The sequence below is a fragment of the Urtica dioica genome, chromosome 8 (assembly GCF_054948205.1).
Source record: "Urtica dioica subsp. dioica isolate 48M chromosome 8, U.dioica_male_clone48M_v1_H2, whole genome shotgun sequence".
In the NCBI taxonomy this organism is placed as follows: Eukaryota; Viridiplantae; Streptophyta; class Magnoliopsida; order Rosales; family Urticaceae; genus Urtica; species Urtica dioica.
Window position 1 is genome coordinate 23,538,199 of NC_142763.1, and position 25,077 is coordinate 23,563,275.

The 25,077-nt window shown below is 39.4% G+C and overlaps 4 protein-coding genes and 1 long non-coding RNA gene across 5 annotated transcripts; 4 read left to right on the forward strand and 1 right to left on the reverse strand.

Annotated features, from left to right (window-relative positions):
• Positions 1-7,470: 7,470 nt before the first annotated feature.
• LOC149388618 (endoribonuclease Dicer homolog 2-like) lies at positions 7,471-8,964 on the forward strand. Its single transcript, XM_089622478.1, has 6 exons — positions 7,471-7,690; positions 7,864-8,067; positions 8,146-8,363; positions 8,471-8,745; positions 8,834-8,850; positions 8,952-8,964. The coding sequence occupies exons 1-6, from the start codon at positions 7,620-7,622 to the stop codon at positions 8,962-8,964; spliced, it is 798 nt and encodes a 265-aa protein (XP_089478604.1). The 5' UTR covers positions 7,471-7,619.
• LOC149388619 (endoribonuclease Dicer homolog 2-like) lies at positions 8,945-10,158 on the forward strand. The gene is made up of 4 exons (XM_089624069.1): positions 8,945-9,252; positions 9,357-9,457; positions 9,683-9,726; positions 9,809-10,158. The coding sequence occupies exons 1-4, from the start codon at positions 8,975-8,977 to the stop codon at positions 9,962-9,964; spliced, it is 579 nt and encodes a 192-aa protein (XP_089480195.1). The 5' UTR covers positions 8,945-8,974; the 3' UTR covers positions 9,965-10,158.
• Positions 10,159-12,984: 2,826 nt separating this feature from the next.
• On the forward strand, positions 12,985-15,138 carry LOC149388620 (uncharacterized). The gene is made up of 5 exons (XM_089622479.1): positions 12,985-13,536; positions 13,752-13,820; positions 14,163-14,276; positions 14,354-14,585; positions 14,678-15,138. Exons 1-5 carry the CDS (start codon positions 12,985-12,987, stop codon positions 15,136-15,138), a joined length of 1,428 nt encoding a protein of 475 aa, XP_089478605.1.
• A 359-nt stretch (positions 15,139-15,497) lies between these two features.
• Positions 15,498-17,073, reverse strand: LOC149388621 (uncharacterized). The gene is made up of 2 exons (XR_016300579.1): positions 16,638-17,073; positions 15,498-15,968 (listed from the first exon to the last, which is right to left on the reverse strand). It is a non-coding gene; the product is annotated as an uncharacterized LOC149388621 (long non-coding RNA).
• A 2,174-nt stretch (positions 17,074-19,247) lies between these two features.
• Positions 19,248-21,502, forward strand: LOC149388622 (uncharacterized). Its single transcript, XM_089623955.1, has 4 exons — positions 19,248-19,415; positions 20,236-20,316; positions 20,401-20,679; positions 20,748-21,502. Exons 1-4 carry the CDS (start codon positions 19,251-19,253, stop codon positions 21,165-21,167), a joined length of 945 nt encoding a protein of 314 aa, XP_089480081.1. The 5' UTR covers positions 19,248-19,250; the 3' UTR covers positions 21,168-21,502.
• Positions 21,503-25,077: the final 3,575 nt, after the last annotated feature.

The window sequence follows — 25,077 nt, forward strand, 5'->3', positions numbered from 1 at the left end:
TTTTACATGCAACAATTAAAAATTGAAATCCATGCAACAATTAAAATCAAATGGAGCAATATTTAATAAATATTATTTATCTTTTCTAAGACGTGGTGTGAGAGAATGTAATCTTCAGCTAAAGTTTGCCGACAGCAAAAGTAGCCATGTATCAAGAAAAGGGAGTCTTTTAAAAAAAAATAAATAAATATGACACGTCTTAACTTAAACACACAAAAAAACAAAATTCTATCATTGTGAGTCGTTTAATTTTTTTTTTTTTTTTTTTTTGAGGAAACGTGATCGGTGCCACGAAATATCATAAAAACCCTCACGTATGGCGGAGGAAAACCGTGGTTACAAGGATAAGAATGAAACCGAAACCAACGGTAAAGAAACAAAATAAACTCGAACAAACAGGGCCCTAGGAGGCCGTGCGGGACCTCAACTCGCGATCATCGGCCCGAATGGCCTCTTCCGAACAAGGCGGGACTAAACCCAGCCAGGTCGAGGACGAGTGATGGTTAATCGCATATCGCGCTAGATTATGCGCAGCAACATTACAAAGACGAGAAATATGCATAATGCGAAAAACCTCAAGCTCCCTCACCTCTCTGAAGATGCGGTGCAAGATCGTCCCAAGCTCTGTCACAAGCGTCACGCCCTCATCGATCATCCTCACCACCCCCAAGCAGTCAGACTGGATCTCCGCTCTCCTGCCACCGACGCTGCGAACTAGTTCTATGCCCTGGAGGACAGCATACGCTTCCGCAAGCTGGGGGGAGAACCCCCTAGCCAGGAATAGCGTCTGCGAGGCGATCACCTCTCCGGTGTGGTCTCGAACTATACAATCGACACCGAAGCCTCCACGGTCGCGAGCGAGTGCCGCGTCGACGTTAATCGAGAGGGTCCCGTCCCTGGGGGGGTCCATCTGGGGGTCGTAGTCATCCTAGTGCTCGATGGAGTCTCCCCAACCGTAGCCGCTCTGTACTCCTCGAGGAAGCTCACCGTCCACTGGACTAGCTGTGGCTGGCTCCAAGCTGATCTCCCGGCCAAGACATTGTTCCTGTGGTTCCAAAGTTCCCAAATAATGGTAATGAAAAGCGCATGGAAATGAACCTCGAGGGTCTCCGTCGCTCTGAGGATAGCGTCGAAAGCATCGCCGTCTCTGAAAGGCGGAAGAATGTGGCCGAAGCCCACCTCTTTCCAGACTCTCCTGCTCCACCTGCAACCCCAAAACGCGTGGAAAACAGTCTATCTCGCCTCCTGACAGACAGGGCAGCTATCATCAGAGGTGATCATCTTCTTGGCTAGGACTGCTCTGGCCGGGATTTGGCCTAAACAGACTCGCCAACAGAAGAGTTTCACCTTAGGAGGAACTCTCAGCTGCCAGAACTTCGTCCACCACTTCTCCATCACCGTCGGATCTGAAGAGCTGGCGACCGGAGTACTGGCACTCTCCATCGCGACGCGGTAGCCACTCTTGACGGAGTACTCTCCGTTCTCAGTGAAATGCCAGCGACGCACATCAGGAGTATCCTCACCCCCACACGGAATGCTCAGGATCGCCGCAGCATCCTCCTCACCGAACATCGCTGTGATAAGATCAACGTCCCAGCTACCGTCGGGTCTCATAAGCTCAGCTACCCGCATATCGGAGGGAATCCAAGGGGGGTCAATCCAGGTGGCCGGTCTGTCCCTCGGAACCCAACTGTCGCCCATGACCAACATAGACTCCCCATCCCCGATCCGCCATCTCGAACCGGACTGAATGATCTCACGTCCCCAAAGAAGACTGCGCCATATGGAAGAGCTACACGAGCCAGGGAGAGCCGTCATAATATCACCGTCGGGGAAGTAGCTCTGTCTATAGACTCGTCCTACCAGACTATCCGGTCTCCTGATAAGCCTCCAGACACTCTTAGCCAAAAGGGCCTGGTTGGACTTCTCCAGATCTCTGAAGCCCATCCCGCCCACTGACTTGTGTCGCGTGAGGTCCTCCCACTTGCACCAGTGGATCTTCTTCGTCGCCGTTCCACCCCCCCCCCCCCCACCAGAATCTGGCGATCGCCGAGTGGATGTCTCTGATCAAACGCAGCGGGATCTTGTGGCACGAGGCCACGTAACTGGGGATCGCCTGAAGGACAGATTTAATGAGGACTTCTCTGCCAGCCTGCGAGAGGGAGAGGCCATTCCAACTCTTAATCTTAGCCCAAACGCGGTCTCTCACAAATCCAAAAAGCTCCGCCTTCCTCCGACCAGTGAAAGCGGGAAGACCCAGGTATCGCTTATGGCAGTCCGTCTTCCTGACACCTAGGATCTGAGCCAGAACCTCCCCCTCCTCATCGCTAACCTCCGTACCGAAACAGACATCGGACTTTAGAAAGTTCACCATCTGGCCCGAGGCCTCAGAATAAGTCCGTAAAATGTCAGTAACCCTCTCGCACTCGTCAGGTGTCGCTCGGCAAAAAACCAAGCTATCATCCGCAAAGAGAAGGTGTGACACATGAAGGTCCCGGAACCGGACTCCTGATGAGATCGCTCCAGATTCCTCACTCGCTCGAAAGAGGCTCGAGAGACCCTCAGAGCAGAAGAGGAAAAGGAAAGAAGAGTGAGGGTCCCCCTGGCGGAGGCCTCTGAAAGGAGTCACACTGCCTCGGATTGAGCCGTTGATGTTGAAAGCAAATCTGACTGAGGTAACGCATCTCATGATAAGGTGCACCCACCGCGTGCTGTATCCCAGTCTCAGCATCATCGACTCCAGGTAGGCCCACTCAACTCTGTCGAAAGCCTTCGCCATGTCAAGCTTGAGAGACGCACACTTACCATTACCGAAGCGTTTCCGCTTCATCGTGTGGAGAGCCTCGAAACCAACCATGACATTGTCGAAGATCAGTCTACCACCAACGAAAGCGCTCTGGGACTCAGAAATAGCGTCGTGCATAGTAGTCTTAAGACGGTTGACCAAGCACTTGGCCACTATCTTATAGATCACATTGCACAGGCTAATCGGTCTGAAATCGCTGACCTGTTTCGGGTCCTCAACTTTGGGGATAAGGGTGACCACAGTATCATTAATGGTGGCCACCTCGTCCCCGTCGTTAAGGATCCCAAGGCAGGTCTTCAAGACCGATTTGCCTACTACGTCCCAATATCTCTGGTAAAAAATCGCGGGAAAGCCGTCACTTCCCGGTGCCTTGATCGCATCCATCGAGAAAAGCGCATTTTTCACCTCCCCTGGCTCAAAAGGGCGCTCCAACTCGGTGTTCAAAGCCTCTGAGATCCTAGGCTGTACGCCCGCAGAAACTAACTCGATTCTCTGCGAAGAAGGCCTCGCTGAAGAGAAAATGTCACCGAAGTAACCGGAGACGATCCTCTCTATCTCAGTGTCTCCACTGTGCCAATCCCCGTGGTCGTCCTCCAATCCTCTGATAGCGTTCCTCTTCCTCCTAGCAGAAGCCTTGCGGTGAAAAAGCTTCGTGTTCTTATCCCCGCACCGCATCCAGGACACTCTGCTCCTCTGTCTCCAGTACTGCTCCTCCTTCTGGACTAAGGCGTCAAGTTGTCTCTCCTCCCGTCTGAAGGACTCCATACAGAAATCCGGACCCGATAGTCCTGCAAGCTCAACGATCTTCTTCTGCTTCTCAATCCTGTCTCTGGTCTCTCTGTTCCTCTCTCCGCCCCAGCGAGAGAGGCTCTGTCTGCATTGACAGATCGCGTCAGCTAAGCTCGGACTTTGATCACCACTCTAGCCCGTCTCCCAAGCTCTACGGATCCGCTCGTCACACTCAGGCTCACCTATCCAAGACTCCTCAAAGAAGAAACGCCTCGGCCTCCTGCGCCGCCGGCGATCTCCGAAACCCGCTGTAAGCAGAAGAAGAGGTCTATGATCCGATCTCCGGAATCTCAAGTGACGAACTGCGGCCGAAGGGAAGAGATCGCTCCACTCGCGACTCGCAAGGCATCTATCCAGGCGCTCCTCTATACCTCCTCTGCGCCAGGTGAAGGGGTCTCCCTCGAAACCTAAGTCATGGATGTCGCAATCCGAAATCATCTCTCTGAAAGCAGATAACTGGCCGGGACCTCTGTCCCTGCCTCCTCTAATCTCAGAGTTGGAGGCGACGTCGTTCATGTCGCCCCCAACTAACCAAGGACCCGTGAAAGAGCTCCGGAGGCGACGAAGAAGCTCCGGAGGCGACGAGATCGTGCTGCCAAATGTGATTATTAATTTTATGTTATTATAATTATTTTTTTTAGGTGTGAGGAACGATCTCGTCTACGAGGCGACTCAGCAACTGATGGAGAAGCTTGCTGTTGACGCCTTCGAAATAGCCATGGTTTGTTTTCTGGTTTAGTCTGTTAATTTAAAAAAAAATATTAGTATTATTACTATTTTGTGGTTGTTTGTGCGAATTTTAAAATAATTAATAAGTGATGTCTTATATAAAAATAAATAAATAATAGGTAAAGACAGTGGTGAGGATAGTTGAAGGGGAAGCTGGGAAAGTGATATGCAATGAAGCAGCAAGGCTTAAACCTGCGTGCGTGATCATGGACATTTAAATATAAACGTATAATCCTCGGAGAAGTCCTACCACGAGCAGCTCTCGGTGGCGGAGGTCACCAACATTTTGATTTTTCCTTCAAAAAGTTTGAGAGCTTGGGCAGAATTCTTTTTCAAACACACCAAATTATAAAATTGAAATATAAATACAAATATAATCATTTATATATAAATGTATCATTAATAGAAAGTATTTAAACTGGTTAACTATATTTAAATTTCAAACAAGTTAGATTGCTTTGGCAGATTTTTATGCAAACACCACCAATTATAAAATTGAAATATAAATCAAAATTTAAATGTATAATCCTATGCTCCGGTCATATCCTCGGAGAAGGCCTACCACGAGTAGCTCTCGGTGGCGGAGATCACCAACAATTTGATTTTATAATTTGGTGTGTTTGAAAAAGAATTCTGCCCAAGCTCTCAAACTTTTTGAAGGAAAAATCAAAATGTTGGTGATCTCCGCCACCGAGAGCTGCTTGTGGTAGGACTTCTCCGAGGATTATACATTTATATTTTGATTTACATTTCAATTTTATAATTGGTGGTGTTTGCATAAAAATCTGCCCAAGCAATCTAAATTGTTGAATTATTGACATGAATGTCAATTTATTATATTGACATGAATGTCAATATATTGACATGCATGTCAATATATTGACATACATGTCAATTTAATGACATATTTGTCAATATATTAATATGAATGTCAATATATTGACATGAATGTCAATTTATTGACATGGATGTCAATTTAATGACATATTTATCAATATATTGATATGAATGACAATTTAATGACATATTTGTCAATATATTGACATGATTGTCAATATATTATATTGGCATGAATGTCAATTTATTATATTGACATTCATGTCAATATATTAACATGAATGTCAATATATTGACATGAATGTCAATATATTAACATGAATGTCAATATACTGACATGAATGTCAATAACAATTTAATGACATATTTGTCAATATATAGACATGAATGTCAATTTATTGACATGGATGTCAATTTATTGACATGGATGTCAATTTATTGACATGAATGGCAATTTAATGACATATTTATCAATATATTGACATGAATGACAATTTAATGACATATTTGTCAATATATTGACATGAATGTCAATATATTGACATGAATGTCAATATATTAACATGAATGTCAATAACAATTTAATGACATATTTGTCAATATTTTGACATGAATGTCAATTTATTGACATATATGTCAATTTATTGACATGAATGACAATTTAATGACATATTTATCAATATATTGACATGAATGTCAATTTATTGACATATTTGTCAATAAAATCTCAAATATTATAAATTCTCAATATATTGTCTATATATTTACAAGGATGTATTTTATTGATAGTTTAAAAGGATATATTTTATTGTCAATAAATTCTCAATAGATCTCAACTGTCAGTTTCTATTTTAAAGTAGTTTCGAGAAATCAACATAATCAAGAACTCCAACAACTCTGAGATTTATTTTATTGGCATTTATTGACATTCATGTATAATTACTTAACTGACAGATCTACTTCAAAACGCCAAGCTGACCAGCTCAAGACCGACGAGCTCGAGGCCAACAAGCTCAAGGATGACGACGACGAGCTCGAGGTTCTTCCTCTTATTTAAATTTAGTCAACGTTTAATTTATTATATAATATTATTGACTGCCTATTTTGAATAAATATACTTTTTTATATGTAATTTATTCAAGGGTCGGGTTGAAAAAAGACCTCCCAACAACAGTATACCTGCGTCAAAAAAACATATGTATAAGAAAACAAAAACATATATAACTACAACAATCACTGATAGTATTTAAACACTCTAAACAGACATTCACCCTTACTTCATTGCTGGAGCTTGCCGGAGGACAACATCCAACACTTGTATGGTTTCTTGCGGCATATCGTGCTGTCTTCCTTGAAGAAACTGGCGCAGGTGATGGAGGTCGGGCTTCGACGCAAACTTGACGACTACCTTGAATTCCCGGTCTCGCCTACGTTATCTAATTTGTCAACGAAATCATTGGACTGGAATGGAAGTTCTCCTGCAGTGTACAGACTCATGCTTAAATCAAACTCTACTGCTCTACTGATCTACCTCTGGAACTCTACTGCTCTACTGATCTACTGCTCTACCTCTGGAACTCTACTGCTCTACTGATCTACTGCTCTACCTCCGGAACTCTACTGCTCTACTGATCTACTGGAAATTACCAGTATCAGTAGAGTTCGACGATCATCTTCAACATTCGAAAATATTTTCCAATCAAAGTTTCATTGAGTTGGATACCTCTACCTCCGGAACTCTACTGCTCTACTGATCTACTGGAAATTACCAGTATCAGTAGAGTTCGACGATCATCTTCAACATTCGAAAATATTTTCCAATCAAAGTTTCATTGAGTTGGATACATATTTTTCTGGTTCAAAACTAACAAAGTTTTCAGTCTAACACAACAAAAAGAAGTATCAAACTCGAAATATAAAAATTTCATTCATGAAACTACCTAAACACAAAGCCCTAATTTGTTTAGGGGTTGAGTTTTTGCACCGTCAATATCGTCGTCATCGTCGGAACTCGACTTCGCCACCGGAATGTCTACCGCCCGAATGAAGCTTGACTCAATGATTTCAAGCCAGAACCCTGTACCAAGCACGTACGCTGTTTTTTTTTTCTTTTCAATATGCGTTCATTTGCTGTTTTGTTTAAAAATAATAATAAAAAAAATAAAAATAAAAAAAGAAAAGGGTATATTGAGAGAGGTATAGAGGGTACTCAGTTAAATATGAAACTTGTACGGAGTAAAAACTCACTTTTTTAAGGGCAGTAAGCTAAATTAATAGATCCCTTGGTCTCTTACAGTCTCTTTGCCTCTGAGAAAAATTAGGGTTTTTTCTTCTAGAGTGAATGAGGGAGTGGGTGTGACCGTGTGGGTGTGACCGTGTGGGTGTGTGCTTCTCTGTTTGGTGCATTTGATTTCAGAGAGAATACTGGTTACGATTTTCGATTTCAGAGAGAATTCCCATGGGGTCAGTGAACATGGAAATCGATACTAACGTGGAAGTATGTCCGGATCCTCTTCCAATGGCACGAAAGTGAGTTTTAGAGGAAACAAAAGAATTATATTTTGTACATTGATCTATTTTGAATTTTTTCCTTAAATTATTTGGTTGCCTAGAAAGTTGATGAGAAAGAAAAGAGATTTTAACTCTCTGTGACGCTTGATTCAAGTTTCTAATGCCTCAGTTTTGGACTGTTGTGTGTGTAGTTACCAATTGGAAGCACTGGAACAAGGATTGAAGAAGAACACGATAGTGTACTTGGAGACTGGTTCTGGAAAGACTCTAATTGCGATAATGCTTCTTCGGAGCTACGCTCATCAGCTCCGCAAGCCATCGCCGTTCATAGCCGTTTTTTTGGTCCCTAAAGTGGTCTTGGTTTACTTTTACTGTTCAAGGCTCCCTTCTGATGGGTAAGTTTTATTTTATTTTATTCAGTATTCCATCCTTGTACGACTCTTAGTGTAATTTGCATTATTTGTGTTGAATAGGTATTTCAAACCTACTCCAAAGTGGGACAAGACCACTGGCACTTTATACATGCCGATGAGCTGTCCTATCCAATCTGTGTCCGCCACTGGAAAAGCAAAAATTCTCAAGCAGATTGCATGCCTTGAAGGATGCAAGCAACTTCATCAGATTGGTGCTTTGACCGACAAGCTCGTCCCTGATATGGTGCTCGAGGAAGAAGAGAAGGCAAAAGAGCTTTGTAATCTTCCAATCCCATCACCGATTTTAGCTTAACTTTTTTTTTTCTTCTTTGCATTACACATTAATTTTTTATTAATTACGCATTACTCGTTCATGACTGTGCAGCGAGCCAGCCATACGAAGATGAGCAGCCTCGTTATGTCCCTACAGAAATCGTTGGCTCTTATCGTCCCACTGATGCTGACATGTTGTATCATTGTTATTTGATTGAGCTGAAGCAAGATTTCACTTACGGGGCTTCAGTACACGATCTTGTACTGGCCACAAGAACTCAGTTTGAAAGTGACATAACAAGTAGCAAATTTGATTTGAGCGCTGGGAGAGGCAGTATCCAAGTGTCTATAAGATACATTGGGTCAATGAGTCTTAACCGAAAACAAGTAAGATCTCTTATACGGTGTTGCTTGAGCTTTATTTGTTGTGCATGGGAAATTAATTGGTTTACTTTTATGTAATTGGTGGTGACAGGTTTTATGGTCAAGAAGGTTCCAAGTCATCCTCCTAATGGTCAAGAATAATTTGACAGAAGTTCTCAACCAGCTTAATCTACCAGAAAATGTTGAGTTGGATTATCTTATTCTTCCAGCTACCACCACTGATAGAAGACCGATGATTATTGACTGGGACTCTGTCAAATCTGCACTATTTTCAAGTGGAGAATTTCTGAACGGTCACATCAATTGTCATTTTGCAGCGGGTAGCTCTTGTTGGATACATACCAAAAATGGTATGGTATGTTCTTGCATGCTGAGGAATTCAGTGGTCTATACCCCGCATAATGGATATTGCTATTGCACTACTGGCATGTTGAATGGTTTGAGTGCAAATTCGCCTTTAAAAACTAGGAATGGCAAAGTCCGTACCTACAAGAACTACTTTGAAGAGGAGTACGTAGTCTTTTGATATTTTCCTTGTCTATACAGGCACGATCTTGTTATATATATATATACGAACCAAGTCTAATAGTGTTCACCTCATTTGTAATCCCCAGGCACGGAATCAAGCTGCAGTTTAACAATGAACCACTATTTAGTGCGCGGAAACTTTTCCAAGTGAAGAATTATCTCCGCTGCAGAGACGTTCAGGAGAAAGGTTTGTCTTCCTCTTCTCTCGTTGAAATACCTGGACCGATACTCCTCATTGCTTTTGTTGATGTTATCTTGCAATTGAACAAAATTGTAAACATCGTTTTTATGGAGGCACTTGTACGTGCTATTCTGCATGGACATGAAAAGTCAAATATTTAAAAATACTGGATAGAGTCTTGCCTTTCCGTATGCATTTATCTGTAAATGTGATTTTGGATTGTCTTTGCAGAGTCGACTAATGTGACTGTGGAGCTGCCACCAGAGCTGTGCTATGTTTTTCAGAAGTCATCCGGAAGACCTCGCTATGTTTGTGTTTTTATATTTTTTCTCACAGAAAAAACACAAACATAACGAGGTCTTTCAGATGACTTCTGAGATGGTTGGGGCTAAGTATATATATGACGAGCCCATTCTTCAGTTTCCTTTGCCTTCGACGTCCAATTGTCCAATGATCAAGGATGAGCCGAACGAATCAGCTAGGGTAAAAAAATATGTTAATAACTTGAGTTAAAAATTGGATGAAATGTCTCATAGCGGAGGAATCGAGCGCCGGAGCGGTACGGCGGAGGAATCGATAAAGGTCGTGCCTGACGGCGACTCTGGCGAGACTCTCGGTGCTGATAATGGCGGCCCTGAGAGTGGACAGCTGTCCTGGCTCCACTCCGGGATAGTCCACGATCAGCTGAGTGCTCACGCCGACTTGAAGCACCGTGTCGCCCAGAAACTCCAGAATCTGGTACGTCGGCTTTCCGGCGTCGGAGGACGAGTGCGTTAGGGCTTCCTCCAGAAGACGCCGGTTTCGGAACCCGTACTGGATTCTCATCTCCACCGCCGATACCGACTCTTCCATCTCCGGCGACGGACCGCCGAAGCACGGAGCGATTGTTGTAGTTGACGTAATTCAGGGCGAACGTGTTCGCTACGTGAGGCACGGAGCCTGAGGGTGTGTTGGATAAAGAAAACAAAGTGGGAACTCGACTTCTGGCGGTGTAGTTCGGCGGTCCGTCGCCGGAGATGGAAGAGTCGGTATCGGCGGTGGAGATGAGAATCCAGTACGGGTTCCGAAACCGGCGTCTTCTGGAGGAAGCCCTAACGCACTCGTCCTCCGACGCCGGAAAGCCGACGTACCAGATTCTGGAGTTTCTGATAATTGTTGGTTTTCTTTGCTGATTGATAAACTACCGAGAATGAGAGAATAAAATAACCAAGACTCATATGTGAAATGAGAATGAGGAGAAAATGATAACAAACATCAAAGAAACAAATATAAACTTTGTACTCTAATTTTTTTTTTAATCTGTATACACTGAATTGTCATCTGACACACACACATATATATATATATATATATATATATATATATTGGGCCCGTTTGGTTCAGTTTTTTAAAGCCTGTTTTTGTTTTTACAAAAAACCAAACTGCCAAAGTGATGTTTGGTAAAACAGTTTTTCCTAAAAACTCCAAAAACGATTTTGCATTTTGAACGTAAGTTATGAAAGCTACAACTCTTAGCTTTTGGTAAAAGCGATTATATATCCTGAACTACAATTACAATAATGTCCTCATTTATTTTTGAAATTCCGAAATTATTTCCTAATAACCCTCTAACTTCTTCTTCAGACTCGCGTTCAAACCAAAAATATCTCCTAAAATTTCTCAACAGATTATCATGAATCATATACAGCTTAAGTGAATAAATAAATGAGCCGATTATCAAAAGCAATCAGAAATTACACGTACAATTCCGTATTAAAAAATGAAAACCTGCAAGCACCGACGCATTTGAAGCGGATCTCTCAATCAACCTCTGAACAGTACGCTGGGGAAGAAACTGAAAAGAACATATTCCAGGTTAGTCTTCTTTTTTTCGTTTCTGTTCCCAAATGATCTAAGTAGACAGTAAACCTAAAGTGCAAAACAATGAAGAAATAAAAAAAACAAACCTAGTTGGAGAAGACACATTCTCGAGTACAGAGTTACATTCTGACTATTTCACTAATATTAGATACCTTGACTATTTCTCTGGAATGTTTAAGATACTAAAAGAATAAATTTCGGTATGGATGCATAAATCATGTCAATTTTGAAGGTAAACTAAATATATGAATAATTTTTAAGGTAAAAAAATTATAGCACATACAAATGTTTGTATTGTATTCAATGGGAACCTGAAGAATAGCGGTCACGGTTGCACCACCGGTTGGATGTGTTCCTTCGCAACGGACTACAAGAGTCAAGTCGCGGCGTCTCTGAAGGAGCGGTTCATCTTGGAGCAGAAGATCAACGAGCTCTGGCCAACGACCCCGAGAACTACACCAAAGTCCAGACCAAGCTGGGAACAAGCTGCTCGGAGACGAAGACAAGCTCCTAATGGCGAAACAAACAAAAAACCAGATCAAAACCCAAACAAAATAATCCCGGATTTGAAATCAAACCAGAAAATATCAAAACCCCCAAACCCCTAAAATCAAAAACGTAGAAAACCCCTAAACCAGAAAACCTAGAAATCAAAAACCCCCCACTTATAAATCAGCTCAACGATTTGAAAATTGACCTCGAGCACAAAGGATTTGAAGAAAAAATCAGCTCATAGCCTCGTTTCCCCGCCGTTCTGCGTGATCGCTCGCTCACAGCCTCGTTTCCCCTGCGTTCTGCCGCTCTCTCTCTCTCTAAAAAAAGATGTCGCGAGTTAGAATGTTGAGGAAGAAAACACTTAACCAAAGTTAGTCTCACCACCGAGTGAGTTAAGTATTTTTTTTTGTCTCACCACCGAGTGAGTTAAGCGGTGGGTTAAGTATTTTTTTTTTTTTTTTTTAAACAGAGTGAGTTAAGTAAAGAGTAAACTAGTGTGTATATTTTACATTTTTACTATTGAAAGAATTAAAATAATACATTTTTTAAAAGAAGTAAAAGAATTCAGCAATTGAAAGAAATAATACATTTGTTAAGTTTTACTATTTACTATTTCATATGTTATATAATAGAAATAATTTATTTTTTAAATTTTATTTAATTATTATAGTAAAAATTTATTTGAATTAAATGTATACTTGTAGATGACTGAAAATCAAGATACACGATCCCGAACAAAGGCAGTATGGGATAATGATGCCGTTGAAATCTTATGCGACGTATGTATTGCGGAGATTGAAGCTGGAAATCGACCGGGAACAAGCTTCACAAAAGTAGGATGGGAGAATATGGTGAAAAATATTTCCGAGAAAACACAAAGGGGATACGATAAAGCTCAATTGAAAAATAAGCTGGAGTTACTGAAAGGTGAATGGAAGCTCTGGAAGCAATTGATCGGAAAAGAAACTGGCCTTGGATGGAATGATAACAATAATACTGTTGACGCAAGCGAAGAGTGGTGGCGTAGTAAAATAAAGGTTTGTATCGAAAATCAAATCAACTTACAAACTTAAAATTTATATTATAACTAAGATACCACTTTTTTGTAGGAGAATAAAAAATTCGGAAAATTTCGCAAAGAAGGCATTTCTCCCGATTTCGAAGATAAACTGGATACGATGTTCAAAGATATAGTTGCAACTGGAGCGTATGCATTTTCTTCTACAACTAACCCTCGTCATTACGGTGGTAGTGAGGCATTTCCTAGTGCTGACAACTTAGAAGAAAGAAGTGATGAATCGGAGGATCCTGTATGTCAGCCGAATCCTCAAAAGAGTTTGAATAATAACAACAAAAATCCCCTAGACATCAATAATTTTCCAAAGTTTAAAAAGGCTGGTGGACGGAGCAAAGTTAGTGGAGCGGCTAAATTAGCTTCTCAAATCGAGCGTCTTGTGAAGGCAACAGAAGAGCGTAGCGACACCGTATATGTAGTACGCAAAGAGATGCCTGGTACTAGTATCGCTGAAGTAATGGAAGTTGTTGTGTCACTGCCTGGTATTGTAATCGGAGATCCAACGTGGCTTTTTGCGACCAAACTATTTCAGAGTCGCGAGAAGAGAGAGATGTTTGCAACGATGAAAGATCCACATATTCAAAGTTGTTGGCTCACTTACGAGTATGGTCTACTTTATGGCTCTAATCCAGGAGCAGCTCCAAATATTTCGCGCGTTTGAATTTTTAATCAATTGTATTGAATAAGTGTTCTTATACGAGAACAACATTCATTGTTTTGCATTTGTTGTTTATTTTGTTTTACTATAATAATCAAACAATACGAGAATGTTAGTCTCGTTTATATTCCTTGGTTACTTATTTTTTTTAGCATAAATAATGTTTACATTGAATGTTATTTAATCTTATGATATCACATATTCGTTTTCAGGAACAAATGGATACCACATCAGATGATGAGTTCGACATTGTTGCCAAAAAGGAACATAACGAACACAATGTTCTTATACGGAAAATTGCTCATTTGATGCAAATTTATTATGATACATACGTACATAAAGTTCCTTGTATGGATTCAAAAAAAACGGGGCATATTTTTCTTCAAGAGATATTGAGGGGAAACAGAATTCGGTGCCAACGACTATTCAGAATGGAAAAAGAGGTTTTCACAAGTTTGTGCAATAACTTGGAAACAAGTTACGGTTTCAAAGGTTCAAGACATATGACTGCATTGGAGATTTTAGGAATGACTCTAATGATTCTAGGACATGGTCTAGGAAACCGGTTAGTGCAAGAGATGTTTCAACATTCTGGTGAGACGATAAGTCGATATTTTTCGAAGACGTTGGATATATTATGTCTCATGGGAGCCGATGTCATAAAACCTGCTGATCCAGAATTTAAGAGTACTCCCAAAGAAATAGCAAACGATCCAAGATATATGCCACATTTTAAGGTATTATACTCATATTTTTGTTATTTATTTTCATCGATACTCTGTATAAATTAATTGAGATATTTGTTTTTTTTTAGGATTGCATTGGTGCTATAGATGGTGTTCATGTTCCAGCTTCTTTACCTCAAGCAGATCAAATACCGTTTATCGGTAGAAAGAAGATTCCTACTCAAAATGTTATGGCTGTATGTGATTTCAATATGAAATTCACTTTTGTGTATGCTGGTTGGGAAGGTAGCGCTCATGATTCAAGGGTATTCTCTGCCGCTCTTCGTGATACTGAGATTAACTTTCCAAAACCTTCAGAAGGTATGACTTTTTTTATTTTTTTTTAATTTTTTATAGCTTTGTCTTGTATACAGTTTAAACTAAATCATTATATTCAACTTGATATGTCACAGGAAAGTATTATCTGGTTGACGCTGGTTATCCTAATTTGCCTGGATATCTTGGTCCGTATAAAGGTCAAACATACCATCTGGAGCATTTTCGTGCAAGAAGAACTCAACCTACTACAAGCAAAGAAATCTTCAATCGTGCACATTCTTCTCTGAGAAGCGTCATCGAGCGGAGCTTTGGAGTGTGGAAAAAAAGATGGAGAATCCTGAATGTCATGCCGAGTTATCCATTCAAAAATCAAGTAAAAATAGTTATCGCAACTATGGCACTGCATAACTATATTCGAATGCATGCAAGACAAGAGATGGATTTTGAAATATTCGACGAGACAGAGGGCGATGGCGAGGGGGATGAAAACGACACAACTGAAGATCAAGATGAAGATTGTCAGACTTCTTCGAGTAGTATGGACAAGTTAAGAGATGAGATTGCTGCAAGTTTAGTAGAAACGATAAATTTGTAGTTTACATTTTTGTCAATAATTATAAAACTTTATATTAAAAATAAAATAAATTTGTTTCGTCCATATTTTTCTAGTTTGTAATTATAATTCATATATATGCATATAAATAAGTATATAAATAATTATTATTTAATTTATAAGACCATGTCTATTTTAGTCTTTTGCCCATAATATATTTATTTTACCAAACGCTAAATCAGCTTTTGTTACCAGCAACAACTGTTTTATAAATAGTTTACCAAACACCTGTCAGTTTTTAAAAAAAACAGTTTTTTTTAAAAACAGAAACTAAAAGCACTTTTTTAAAAAACAAAGCTGTGCCAAACGGTGCCATTATATATATATAAAGGAGAACCACGTTTTCCTGTTCACCTAGACTCAAAAAACTGTTACACAGTTTTTTGAAATTACAAAAATGCCCTGACAATTCTCTAAATGACGAAAATACCCTTTAATAGTATAAGGGAAATCTAGATTGTTCGACGACGGCCTTTCTTTTCTGGAAAGTTGCAGAAGTGTCTTTTTAACATTAGAAAAAAAATGAAGATATGTGACGGTTATAAAATAATAAAAATTAAAACGGTTGCACTGTGCTGTGATGTGCTGCAATTGGATGATTCTCTGGACTCTTCCAGAAGTCTTCTGCTGAACTGATCGGTGGAGCTGCCCGAATTTTCAAGAAGCTTTTTAATATTATTATATATACACACACACTCAATTAAATTAAGACATGACGCCTACCACTCTGCTCTTCAAAATCTTCTGCTCTTCCAAACTTGCATCATCTTCATCATAAGGTAATAGCCGGACCATAGTTACCTTTTTTCTGGCTTAAAATACAAAGAGCCATGAGTTCCAATTCCAAAAACAACACTTACAGAAAAGTTAAGGAAAAAATAAAATTTAGGTACTCTAAATCACAACTACTCTAATTCAGGTATATATTCACTAATTCAAATGTTAGCATCTAAAAACAACTTAATTAGTTTACTTAAATGATTACTTAGCCAAATATGTACTGACTTATTTAAGTACTCACGATATTTTCTTCCAGTCCAGAAATTAGAACTATACCAGTATTACAACAACACACCAAGATCACATTCATGATTAAATTAAGACGAGTAACACGAGAAGCAAAATAGGAAGGAACCAAAAAGTGAAGCACATGTTTCCCGAGACATTCACTCTTCATCCATTTGAACTTTCTCACAAGCAAAAAAACACCGCCACAAACCACGATTTCACAGCCACAATATAGCAGCGTTATTAACAATCAATATAGACGAATTTCATGAGAAGATATTAGAAAAATACACACAGAGGACAAACAAAGGCTATATTAGGAGTATGACAAAGATTCCGTTGAATAATGCAAGCTACAAATATTAATTTAAATTAAATAAATAAATAAAAACCGACCCAGGAAGCTAAATTAGGGCAATGAGTTTTCTAAAACGGATTGATTAAGATAATAATAAATAAATAAAAACACTAACCTTAGCCATTTGAGTCATGACATCAAATGCCTCTTTACAAACTCTCAGCTCAAATGAACCTGCAATCTTTGCTTCACATCCTCAAAGCTACAGACATTTTAAGGGAACTCTTTAAACCTATACGATGAGCTCGGAAACCCCATCCCGGGGCGGCATCAGCCCCGTGCTGCATCGATCCCCGAAATTGCGTCCGCCTTCACCTTCGTAGCCCTACCGTCTCGATTAACATCACTCATCGCCTTAAGAATTTGTCACAGACAGAACAAATACAAAAAAAATAAAAAATAAAAATTAATGCATGACTAACGATAGAGAAACAGACGAATACGGATTGACGAGAAGAGAAAGAGAGAAAGACAGAGGGGATAGGGATATCTGAAATTAAGATGTTTTATTTTCGTAACCCTAAAAAACCAGATGAGAGAGAGAGAGAGAGAGAGAGAGAGAGGATGACAAAAGAAAAATGAAGAAGACAGAGGAAATTTGTTTTGTTTATAGTCGGTTAGATTTTGACCGTCCGATATTTTAGAACGACGATCTACGTTTAAAATTAAATTTACTATACTCTTAATGTGTGGGAAGGGTTGGGCCAATAGAATTGGTCCTCTGACACTTACGGAAGATATTTATTCTATTAATTTTAATTATTGAAAATTATTTATTTATTTTTAAATCATAAAATCAAATAAAATTTTATAAAAGACTAATTGTAATAAAAAAAAAATTAGCTTATATAATTTTATATGGTCGAAGTATTTAATGTTGATTTTTTTTTTGCATTGTCTTTAATGTAATTTCTCTTATATTTACAATGGCGTTATTGAATTATAATCAATTATTTCATATATGTTTTGTACCAACGACGTATCTTTGCAATTATGTTTGATGTATATGAATACATATTTCATGGCAGAATTTAAATTAACCTCATAGTTCAACGATATGTTCATAAAAAATGAATTACATGGAAACAATGAAGAAGATAATAGAAGTTATATATATATATATATATATATATATATATATATATATATATATATATATATATATATATAGTTAGAAATAGGATGAATTTTACAAAAATATTATTTGTGATTTATTTCAACTTGAAATAATTAAATTCTAATAATATGAATAAATTTTTACAACTTTCTTTATTTATTCTCTAATTGAACTTTAGAAATAGAATTGGTAATATGGTGAGTACTATATATGTATATATAAAATTCTTCATAAAAAGTAAAATAAAACATAAAATTTGTACGATTAAAAAGTGCATTTTTGAGTTGTACAACTTAATCATTTTATTCGTCGTAAATTAAAATTGTGTAGATATGATATGTTATTTTGTTATTATGTAATTGTAGCTAAAACTAAAATTATTATGTTATTTTACCTAATATTTTGAATACGTCATTATTCATCGAGTCGCAGCAACGCGCGACCATTTTGCTTGTATATATATATATTTATAATATATATTTGTGTCTGTGTGATATTGATGTGGATTAGTGTGGTACAAAGTATTAGAGAGATTTGTGAAATAGAGGCATACAGAAGTGAATCCTTATTTTTTTTTTTTTTTATTGTGATTGAACTATATTAGAGTATCAAAATATAGTTAAGAGATGGGTTTACTATTTAAAAAAAATTAGTTACCAGAAAGATAGAAGAACTAATATAGGTTTGGTCCAAATTTGGGAAAATGGGCGTCTCCAGGTTCTGCTTTGTTCCTTCTCAGTGTAATTGTTATGCTTTCATAGGCTTCGGAAATTGTCTCCCAGCATGGATCAGAATAGTCTGTCCATAACTTTTTCGGCATGTTCGTCGAGATTTAATTCAATTTGAGCAGTTTACTTGATTAGTTTTTTTATTATGACTACTGGATATCAACCATGTAGGTGGTGGATGAATTTTTGAAATTTTTCTATTCATGAATATGCACTATGATTGATTTTGGTGAATCCCCCGTAGCCAAGGATTTTGGTGAAGCCTCCATAGCCAAGCTCTTCTACAATCCTCGATTTTTTTTTTTTTTGCTGATTTTGTGGGCAATGAACTGTTTGATTTGAAGATTTACATAGGGCGTGAATCAATATAATGCTGATTTTTGCTTGGTTTCATTACAGATTTATTGTGGGGGTCTAGCTATATAGAGACTGAGGAATGGAGAAGGAACTACTCATTCTAGAAATTTCCCAATAACATGCTCTCTGATGCTGACGTCCCTATCCAGAACTCTCTGGATAACCTTTCCACTGAGCTGACGCCAGTAATCTAGAGATGTCTAGATTTTTTTGCGGATGTAACTCTGTATGGACAATGCTTGTAATTTAAAGATTAAAAATATGTAATTATTAAACTTTTAAAGCGCATTTTTCTCTTACTGTAGAGATAATAGTAACATGAGTCAGCGTGAACAGTGAAAAACGGATTCTCCTTTATATATATATATAATAATATAGATATAAATATACTGTTTTAAATAATTAGCCAATAAATTGAGTTTAATCTACCAATAAAAAAAGTATAAAAAACCTCCACGTGGCACTGTTTTTTGTTGCGTATAGTTATATTTCAACTCAAATCAAATTAATGTCAATCAAATTAAATATGAGAAATCCCAAACTTAATACTTATTTGCTTTCGGGCAGAAACCGACCCTCTCGAATAAAATTTAATATGAGAAAACCAAAACCTCATGATAAAAGGAACAAAATTCTCCTTCCATCTACTAGAACAATCGCAATTTTCCGAGCCCTCCAGCGGCGGCGACAGGTATGTGTAGTAGATAGGAATGTTTAAAAAAAAAAATTGGTCTCCCTTAAGCCTCTCCGGTCATTCCGCGAGGAAGTTCCGGTAGAGGAGGGAGAATCAAACAACTTGCATTAGACTCGACATCCACCTCGAAATTGCTCCGTCCCTCAAATTACAAAAATCCGAAGATTGAGAACTACTTGCCCATTTGCTGCTTCTGTGGAATTGTGTTTATTAATTGTCTCGTATTTATGAATTGTTTTTCATGCTTAAATTTGTGATTCTACATCACGTGTTCGACGAAATTCCTGTTTCAGACTTTTTTTTTTTTTTTTTTGCTTTTTCTTTCTGTTTTTGAATCGTGTTCTAACTGTTTAAATTCCCTTTCGTTTGGTTTCTCGTATCAGATTTCTGTAGTAGTGACTGCCCACATAGACTTGTCTCTTGCAAGTGGTCTGCTTTTAAGTATTTTCCTGGCAATCTCGTCATGGAAGTACAATATCAAATTAAGAGTTTCTTTTTTTTTTTTTTTTTTTTCCTGAAGCACAACATTAAATAAGTATCTTCAGTTTGTTAGGTTACCTCCATCGTCGCTTTTGATTCCATTTATTTTTTTTCCTCACTGCTTTTTGCTAGAGAAGCATACTCAATTTTGTATATAGTAACTGACGGAAGGATGTACATTGATAGTAACTAACGGAAGGACGAAACTTCTAACTAATAAAAATTCAGGGATGAAATAGCCAAATAAAATGTTTAGGATGAAATCGTCAAAATGTCAAACTACTGAATTGTATATTTGGTTCATTTTATTTATTTGATTTGTTTGTTTTATTGTAAGATTGATAAGAGGCATCCTTTAGAGGACAACCGGTTCAAATCGGAAGAAATACAATATGTGGCCGACTCTTACCCCGGATTCGTAAGTTTTCTGTCGACCGACCGACTCACATTTCTCGTAATTTTTTTAAAAATTTCAACTATTATTTCATCTCTTTTGTCATAGATGGGGTCTTTGCCCAAATCATGGACCGATGAACACGAAGAGATACTTATGGATTTTTTGGTGATGGACAAAGCAATAAATCCGACGCCGAACTATGAGGCTTTGCAAGCTATTTTTTCCCAAGTTTACCCAAACGAAAAATATGACGAGGATTTTTTCCAGAGTCAGAAAACACGCTTGAGGAGAGAGTTAATTAAATTTATTCAAATGCGAGCGACTCTTAATTGGACCCCGGAGAAGAAGAAGCATGAGCTGTCTAACTTATCTGATTGGATCAAAGTAAGCATTTGCTACTCTTGGAACAATATTTTAGAATTAGCAAAATTAACAATATTTTTTTCTCGCAGGCTAATAAAGCAGACGTCAGGGTCCTGGAGATTTCTCCGTCTAAATATGCTAAGTTGCTAAAAATATTTCCTGAGTTTCCTCCTGCAATCTCTTCAAAGAGTGATTCTGAAACTGTACAGTGTTTAGAGTCTAGTTCTAGGAAGCGCTCAGCTTCCAAATCACCTTCAGCTTCCCGATCAGCTTCGGTTTCCAAATCAGCTTCAGCTTCCAAATCAGCTTTGGTGGATGCAATTATGCAAGAATTCATAGCCAAATTAGACCATGTCCAAGATGAGATGAAGAAGATCTTTCTTGAACTTCACCGTAATGTTTACGTTACTGAGCATGTATTCAAGCATATTAACTCTCGTTTGGCTGATCTTACTAAACGCGTCGATCTGCGGCTTTTTTGCAGAGCTGAATACCTTGATAAGAAGTGAAACTGAATTGTTGAATTTACTTATGTTCCATTTTTTTAATTCGAACTTATACTAGTTTGATCATAAGAACATTTAGTGATGTGTTGTCCATGTAGTGAATCTGTAGTCTCAAATTCTTCTTCTTCTTAGGATTGAGAATAGTTGACTAAGGTTCATATTAAGTTCTTTGTATGTGTCTTGTAGTTGGAATTTATTTGTGTTTTTTCTTAAAACTTCAAACTGTTTGAAAAGCCATGACATGCTTGACAAACACCGGAAAATATTGGCAATTGCTTATAAGGAAATAAACTATTTTGTACATTCCTCAATGAATGTCACAAAATTATTATTTTCCCCTTTCGTTGGTCCATAAATCATTATTGAAAAATTTCAATCTTTCAACACTACGAAAGAATTTTCTCAATTATTGATTCAACACAAATTTCACTTATCGTCCCTCGCCAGGACCAGCCGGCTCCGATGGCCCCTCGCGGCGGCTCCGGCGCCATGCGTGGTTGCGGTCGCGGTCGCGGCGCTCCGGCTCAGGGATCAAGTCCCGCGCCTGCTCCGGCCGCTCGAGCCTCTCCTGCTCCGGCACCGGCCGCAAGATCTGATGCGACAACTGCACCACCAGCAGCGAGAGCCGCTCAGGCTCAGACGTCGGCCTCGCCGGTAGAGCTGCCGCGAGGGGCCGTCGGATAGTCACCGCGATTTTGTGTTTATAGCGCCAAAAATAAAAATAAAAATAAGACAAAGAGAGAGTCGGAGGTGAGAGTAAGTTTTTAGAGAGAGATAGAGTGTGTCAAGAAATGCGAAACCTAGAAGGAAATCCTTCACCGAGAAAGCGCGGCGATCGAGAATCGTAACATTCTCGTTCTCTCTGTTGTCGTCCTCCTTCGTCCTGGCGAGGGACGAATCCTCGACCGCCGCCGCGACGAGACATTGTGTTCGGTGGTGTTTGGATTACAGAGAATGTAGAGAGAGAGATGGTTTTAGAGAGCAATTTGAGAGAGTGAGGGAGGTTGTGGCCATTGCATTATGGACTTGCATTCCATATTTCTCAACACCTTTTCTTTCGATCTTGCGACTAGCATTGGCTATGTTGGTTATGCTATTTTCCCTCTCATGGGGGCGTTGGCAAGTTGCTTTGAGCATATTACGAACTTGCATCTCGTTCAATCTTTTTGTGTAACGCTGCCCCTTAGCAATTGTACAGATCTCTATCGGAATAGAGGCTGGCTTTGTTGAGCTTCCAGCTTGGAGGGCAGCCAACTAGCATACTTCAACTGAATCTGGTACGTCTCCCAGAAATATCCACTTTGTTTTCTTTATCCAACACACCCTCAGGCTCCGTGCCTCACGTAGCGAACACGTTCGCCCTGAATTACGTCATGACCTGATCTCGCAACGCGGTTACGGAGGCAGTTCACAAAGGGCGCGGTCATACCCCTCATCCACCCAAGTCGAGGTAATCATGGGCAGATCAAGGCTCCATCAAGAATCGGTGAACTCGATCAAGACACACCAGAGGAAACGACTCGGCTAAACGAGCGACCCAGACAAACTACCCAGAAGACATCATCTCATTCAGTAAGAGAGATACAGACGAACTGGATTGACCAGACGATGGCCTCGTGATAACCTTAGATATCTCCGGATGCGAAGTCTCTCGAATCCTAGTCGACAACGGAAGCGGTGTCGATCTCATCACCACCACCGAACACAATGTCTCGTCGTGGCGGCGGTCGAGGATTCGTCCCTCGCCAGGACCAGCCGGCTCCGACGGCCCCTCGCCGCGGCTCCGGCGCCGTGCGTGGTCGCAGTCGCGGTCGCGGCGCTCCGGCTCAGGGATCAAGTCCCGCGCCTGCTCCGGCCGCTCGAGCCTCTCCTGCTCCGGCACCGGCCGCAAGATCTGAAGCGGCAGCTGCGCCACCAGCAGCGAGAGCCGCTCTGGCTCAGACGTCGGCCTCGCCGGTGGAGCCGCCGCGAGGGGCCGTCGGATAGTCACCGCGATTTTGTGTTTGTGTTCGGTGGTGTTTGGATTACAGAGAATGGAGAGAGAGATGGTTTTAGAGAGCAGTTTGAGAGAGTGAGGGAGGTTGTGACAATTGCATTATGGACTTGCATTCCAAATTGCTCAACACCTTTTCTTTCGTACGTATTTTTAGACAAAGAGAGAGTCGGAGGTGAGAGTAAGTTTTTAGAGAGAGATAGAGTGTGTCAAGAAATGCGAAACCTAGAAGGAAATCCTTCACCGAGAAAGTGCGGCGATCGAGAATCGTAACATTCTCGTTCTCTCTGTTGTCGTCCTCCTTCGTCCTGGCGAGGGACGAATCCTCGACCGCCGCCGCGACGAGACATTGTGTTCGGTGGTGTTTGGATTACAGAGAATGTAGAGAGAGATATGGTTTTAGAGAGCAGTTTGAGAGAGTGAGGGAGGTTGTGACCATTGCATTGTGTTCGACATTTTTTGTTTGTTTTTACCTTTCTTTACGTACGTATTTTTGTTGTTGTTCATATTTATTTTAATTTCTAGCATTCGTAGTATTTTATTTATTTATTTCTTCTACTAAACTTGTCTTATTTTCCGTAAAATAAATATTATTTCCGTATTATTTCTAACATTTATTTTATGTTTTTTAAGTATTCGTATTAACGTCCTCGCATTGTTTAATACTCACTTTGACTTTGACTTGCCAATATTTTCAACCACTGTGTATATATATCTATCTATTCTATACAGAACCCATTGTCTTCCCGTAAGTTTTTGTTTTTATATATTTTTTTTTATAGTTCTATAATTTAGTATTCATTGCTATGCTAGGTTGTTGTTATGTCGTTATTTTCACATGGTGTAAATAACACACCGAGAGCAAAAAAACGAAACATCAAGCCCATACACAAGGCCCAAGCCTACAAGCAAATTCACGCGCCAAGCTCCGAGTCAACTCTCATGAAATGTCTTTCAAAAGACTCTCAAAGAATGTTTTCAAGCTAGACTTCTTGACAAATCTTCAAGACAAAACCACAAAAATGACCACCTGGTCGGCCAAATAAAATGACCACCCGACCGGCCAAAAAAGAAGACCATCCGGCCATCTTCACTCGGCCAAGATCACCCGGTCATCTTTACTCGGCCAAATATGGGTGGTCAATATGGGTGGATTGACATTCATATTACGAGATCGAGCCCAATACTTGACGAGATTTGAGAATTTATTGACATTCATGTCAATATAGTGACATTCAAGTCAATATATTGACATTCATGTCAATATATTGACATTCATGTCAATATATTGACAAATATGTCAATAAAATGGAGCAAACCATATTTCACATTCAAACTGGTGGCATTAACATGTCAATATATTTAAAAGGATGTCAATAAAATAAATCTCAGAGCTGTTGGAGTTCTTGTGGATGTTGATTTCTCGAAACTACCTTAAAAAATTGCAGCCCACGAAATCGTGAAGATGTTTATCCGTGTACCTTCAAACAATGCAGACCAAGGGCTTTAAGTGAGTGTCACCAGTTTGAATGTGAAATATAGGTTGCTCCATTTTGTTACATATTTGTCAATATATTGACATCTTTGTCAATTTATTGACATGAATACGCCGTCATGTCCGAGTGCCTCCTTGGTCGTCCTCCGATCTCAATTACCAGTGAGTCATTTGACATATTAGCACTTTCAAAATACCTTGATCTTAAGACCAAATGACTTGCAATCATGGAAGACTTGGTGATTACAGACAAGTGCAGGAATTGACCAAAACAAGACTTCCGGAATAGAGCGATTTATTTTATCTCTGCTGAAAGTGAGGGTAAAAAGATGAAAAAATAAATTTATCTCTGCTGACGAGGTCCTATTTTAGACTTAAAAAAAAAAACACAAAGTAGGAAAAAATCATTTTTTTAGTCCTAAAAT

Excerpts from the sequence above, each read along its gene's own strand:
- LOC149388618 (XM_089622478.1), top strand. The coding sequence starts at position 7,620 with ATGGGGTCAGTGAACATGGAAATCGATACTAACGTGGAAGTATGTCCG. Across the intron at positions 7,691-7,863 it reads CCTCTTCCAATGGCACGAAA|TTACCAATTGGAAGCACTGG; the intron begins GTGAGTTTTAGA and ends TTGTGTGTGTAG. Across the intron at positions 8,068-8,145 it reads TCAAGGCTCCCTTCTGATGG|GTATTTCAAACCTACTCCAA; the intron begins GTAAGTTTTATT and ends TGTGTTGAATAG.
- LOC149388622 (XM_089623955.1), top strand. The coding sequence starts at position 19,251 with ATGAGAAATCCCAAACTTAATACTTATTTGCTTTCGGGCAGAAACCGA. Across the intron at positions 20,317-20,400 it reads CCGACTCTTACCCCGGATTC|ATGGGGTCTTTGCCCAAATC; the intron begins GTAAGTTTTCTG and ends CTTTTGTCATAG. Across the intron at positions 20,680-20,747 it reads ACTTATCTGATTGGATCAAA|GCTAATAAAGCAGACGTCAG; the intron begins GTAAGCATTTGC and ends TTTTTCTCGCAG.
- LOC149388620 (XM_089622479.1), top strand. The coding sequence starts at position 12,985 with ATGTTCAAAGATATAGTTGCAACTGGAGCGTATGCATTTTCTTCTACA. Across the intron at positions 13,821-14,162 it reads AGGAACATAACGAACACAAT|ACGTTGGATATATTATGTCT; the intron begins GTTCTTATACGG and ends TATTTTTCGAAG. Across the intron at positions 14,277-14,353 it reads GATATATGCCACATTTTAAG|GATTGCATTGGTGCTATAGA; the intron begins GTATTATACTCA and ends GTTTTTTTTTAG.
- LOC149388619 (XM_089624069.1), top strand. The coding sequence starts at position 8,975 with ATGATTATTGACTGGGACTCTGTCAAATCTGCACTATTTTCAAGTGGA. Across the intron at positions 9,253-9,356 it reads AAGAACTACTTTGAAGAGGA|GCACGGAATCAAGCTGCAGT; the intron begins GTACGTAGTCTT and ends TGTAATCCCCAG. Across the intron at positions 9,458-9,682 it reads CAGAGACGTTCAGGAGAAAG|AGTCGACTAATGTGACTGTG; the intron begins GTTTGTCTTCCT and ends TTGTCTTTGCAG.